The sequence below is a fragment of the Protopterus annectens genome, chromosome 6.part0 (assembly GCF_019279795.1).
Source record: "Protopterus annectens isolate FY-2018-M chromosome 6.part0, PAN1.0, whole genome shotgun sequence".
NCBI lineage: Eukaryota > Metazoa > Chordata > Ceratodontiformes > Protopteridae > Protopterus > Protopterus annectens.
Window position 1 is genome coordinate 1,282,531,651 of NC_056737.1, and position 4,616 is coordinate 1,282,536,266.

The 4,616-nt window shown below is 35.6% G+C and overlaps 1 protein-coding gene across 1 annotated transcript; it reads right to left on the reverse strand.

Moving 5' to 3' along the window:
- Positions 1 to 628: 628 nt before the first annotated feature.
- Positions 629 to 1,270, reverse strand: LOC122803976 (putative uncharacterized protein DDB_G0284695). Its single transcript, XM_044073654.1, has one exon. It carries the CDS (start codon positions 1,268 to 1,270, stop codon positions 629 to 631), a length of 642 nt encoding a protein of 213 aa, XP_043929589.1.
- Positions 1,271 to 4,616: the final 3,346 nt, after the last annotated feature.

The window sequence follows — 4,616 nt, forward strand, 5'->3', positions numbered from 1 at the left end:
ATTGATAAATATTGGTGTAGGTCTAAGTCGATATATTCTTCTAAAAAAAGGTCTTGTAAAATGTTCTTGATTCTGTTATATGCCAGGTTAAGTTCATTTGATGAAACCTTTGTGTAAACGTCTGTATCAAGAAGCCTGGTCATTGCTTTAATATATTCATCATTGTTCATTAAGACTAGACCTCCACCTTTATCAGGCTTCATTGCTTTTATTTGACAAAAATGCAAAAAATTGAGTATTTCATCTTCAATCCTCATGATGTTAGTATTTGTGTTAACCGAGCTGCCAGTAGTCTTTTGTAAATCCCTAAGGTCCATCTCGCACATTCTTTCAAAAAGACTAAGAGTAGGGTGAAGTACCGGATGGAACACACTGGAAACTCTTCTGGAGTTGACTAAGGACGTAGTGTTGCCAAGTAACACCTTTAAATTCAATTTGCGAACAAATAATTTCAAATCTATAATGGTTTTGACTAAATTCATTTTCCTACTAGGAGCAAAGGAAAGACCCTTTGAAAAAAAGTCCACCCACTCTTGTTTGATCTCCAATTCTGTAAAATTGTAGACTTTAAAATCACCTCCAGTACTTCTATGTATCAGTGGGTATGTGTTTGTTACAAAACTGTCAGTTATCTCTTCCTCTGCTTCCTTTTGTTCTTCTGTATATATTGTTTCTTTTGTGGTTGATAGTTGTTCTGCAATCCATTGGGACCCCTGTGAAAACCCTGTGATCCTGTGTTAGCATTATTTTCGTGGTTATTGTATTGATTTGTGTTGTTGTTATTATTGCTATTATTGGCATTCGGTTGTTGGTTATTACCATTAGCCGTCTCCATATTTCTATTGTTTCTGTTACTATTAATTCTCTCACTACGCCTTGGTAATTGTGTCTGTGGTACATCCAAAGCGTTGTCGTGGATTTCACCTACGTTAACATCTTGTTCTATGTCATTAAAATCCATGAGAGAGTGTGTTTGATTAGAAAGTGCGGGATTTCTAGGATGAAAGGCTGGAGGCTTTGGATATGCCTTATTGTTTGTATAATCAGAAACATCCCGTGCTATTTTTTTCTTTTTATTGGCAACCAATTTAGCGATTGTAGCATCAATACTAGAGAAAATACGAGCATAATCGTATTTGTATCTTGGAAATTCTTCATGAGTTTTTATGGTAAATTCCAGAATTTCCAAATCAGCCTTCAAATCCCCTATCTCAGTATTATAATGCATTATCAATCTGTTAATAAACTCTGTTCCTTGTCTATCAAACATGGTCAAAAGTTCTTGATGGAAAGGGGAACTTTCAATTAAGCCCGTAGGGTATCGCCATTGGCGCAAACCTTTAGGTACAATCTTTTTCTCTAAATTCTCAGTAAGATATGCAACTTCCAATTGTAGCTTTCTACATCAGAACAACTTGTAATCAAAGTCATTTATGTTGTTAGATAAAGTACTTACTGTGGACTGGCCTTGTTGTGGGCTAGCCATCTGAGTTCCAAACGAAAAAAAGTTTTGGTTGTCCAAAAAGGAAGAAATAGATGGTAAACCTCTCTCTTGTGCTATTTCAACCCGATTCACAGGGCTACATCCTGCTGGTTGCAGGTTGTTGAAACATTGATTATTACTGCCCCGAGATGGAGCAGGATTAATTGGAATGGCCCCGTTAACGGTAAGCACTGGGTTCAAATTGTTCAATGTACGGTTTTGCTGCTGCAAGTTTGCTCCTTGTGAGGCCGGAGCATCAAGTCTTTGAGTCAGAGCATCCACACGCCCCAACAGCACTTGGACGAGTGCAGTTAAATTTCCAATAGAATTATCCAAAATCGAACCTTCCTGGTTAGAATAAGGTGAATTGTTCTCCTCCTCTTGGGAAAACAGAAGGACTTGGCTACCCGCTCCGGTTTCGTTCGCCATGAAGACACAACACTCCACAACGAAAAAACAAACTAGTTAAATGAAAAATTTTACACAATGACACAGAAACCAATTAAGATTTTCACATAATCCTCTTGAGCTGACCAGCCAGGAGTACACGGGTGTCACTTTGCTGGTTGATGAAAGTGATTATCTTCCATCATATAAATGATCGATACAATGTAAAGTAAAACACCAGATATAATTCATGCTACAACAATGTCCATGCTTGAAGTGATAAATTCTGATCAACACATTGTTGTTTTCTCAGCCTGTCAAGACACATTTCTATTCATTCAAATGTGTGATGTACAGAACAAGTATGTGCGGTTTGATATTTGTTGTGTAACAGTTCTCCTTTGGAGTCAGTAGTTGTTACAATGTACTCTAACCTTGGACTTGTAGCACTGTCCCTTCTTTATAAACTATTAGAAAAATGTATCCATAAACAACTTTTCAAATATCTCCTTCAAAACCAAATACTTCCAGTGAGCATGGCTTTTGACCCAAGCACAGCACAAAATCTGCATAAAGCAAGGAACCCAGGCTAGATTGTATTCTCTTTATTCCTTGATTTTTTTCTAAAGCCTTCAATTACGTCTCTCACTCTAAGCTCTTACTAGGATTATCTGCCCTTTGACGATCCCCCACCCCCCCACAAAGTGGTTTAAGAGCTACCTATCAATAATAGACAGCAATTTATAAAATGGCATGCTGACTGTCTCCATATCTTTCCAGTCTGACAGGTATCCTCACAAGGCTCCATTCTCAGCCCGCCTCCTTTTTTATATTTCCTTCAATAACCTGCATGCTGCCTCTTGTCAAGCCTCACTAATCCAATACACCAATGACAATACACTTATATGCATATCTAATAATCTATCACATCTTCAATAAATAACACAAGAAGCATTCTCCTCCAATTAGATTTGACTCACCAGTGCCAACCTTCTATTAAACCCTAAAGTCATTGAGTCTGTTCTCAGCTCACCCATAACAGTGTGGTTTGGATATCTGTCTAATCATGACAAAAATAGGATCGAATAGTCAGGTCTGATGAAAATATCACTGGTGCTAGTTTGCCTTCCTTACAGGACCTGTACTATTCCATTGTCATGAAAAGGGCAGGGAAAATCATCACTAACCCTTCACATCCAGGCCACTATATTTTTGAAATATTACCATCAACCAGGTGTTATAGATTAATACGCACCATAACAAGCAGATATAAGAACAGTTTTTTCCCCACAGGCCATCAAGTTCATAAACAGTTAACTCAGCTTATTAGGCTGGGGTATTCTTTTTCCCAAGCCTCCGAGTATTGCTAATACTTGTTCTTTCAGAATTTATTTCAGTATTTCTTGCACTGAGATGAACTTTGCACCTTGTATGTATGTGTATACATATATATATATATATATATATATATATATATATATATATATATATTTTTTTCTTAGTTGTATGTATGTCATTTGTTTTGTTCTTTATAGTTGTATGTATGTTGTTTATGTAATTCATACTTGGAGAGTCATTGAAACTGGAGTCAAATACATTGTATGTGCACATACTTGGGCAATAAATGTGATTCTGCTTCTGATAAATCATCATACATGAAGAAAAAAAATACGTAAAAAACACACACCAAACGAAACTGATAATACCTGCAAAAAAACTTTACTGGAATTCTAGTACTTCAGTTCAAATTTCTTCAGTGGAATAAATTACAACACGCTGTGCAGCCTTTTATATAATTTTCAATATATAAAGACAATTAACCATTCAAATATTTAAAGTCTCCATGCTTGCAAAAAGCATCAGTTCCAAACCTGTAACATTCTACCACATTTGGAATTAAAAAGTAGGTACAGATTAAATTATAGGACATTGACTCCTAAGGGTTTAAATGTTGATATTAATTTAAATATTAATATATGATTGTAGAAAGTTTATTTATATGCATTAAATGTGTTGGGATGTCATGGGATTGGAACTGATGTTTTTTGCAAGCATGGGTACTTTAAATATTTGAATGGTTAATTATCTTTATCAATTGAAAATTGTATAAAAGGCTGTATGATGGTGTGATGTAATTTATTCCACTGAAGGCATTTAAGCCGAGGTACCAGAATGCCAGAAATGTTTTTTGCAGCTATTATCAGTTCAGTTTGGTCTGTGTTTTTTCATCTAATTCTGATAAAACCAACCTACTCCAGTTCATCCCAAGAACAGACAGTCAAGTCAAAATAATACCCAATTTAAAATCTTTAACCTAACACAGAAATTGAAGTTGCCTCCAATACAAAATTACTAGATGTGATAATAGATGATAAAATGAAATTCGATCTTTACATTTACAATAATATCAAAAAAAGCATATCAAAAACTGTTAATGCTTTACAGGCAAAAAACTTCCTAAATACACCTACTAGAGTTACCCCGCTGGGACACTTCTCCTACCATCTTTGCTTTATGGAACCCCATTTCTCACTAACTTACAAACTTCCCTAAAGGCAAAATTGGAAATATGCTATAACAAATTGCAAAATTTGCAACAAAACCTCCCACCTAACACAGCACCACTGCTTGCCAGTTAAAACACTAAAGTGACTTAAAATTCCATAATCACCTAACCTATGTACAAGGGGTCCACATTACAAAGTCAAAGGACAATTTCACTGAATATGTCTTTATCAACACATAA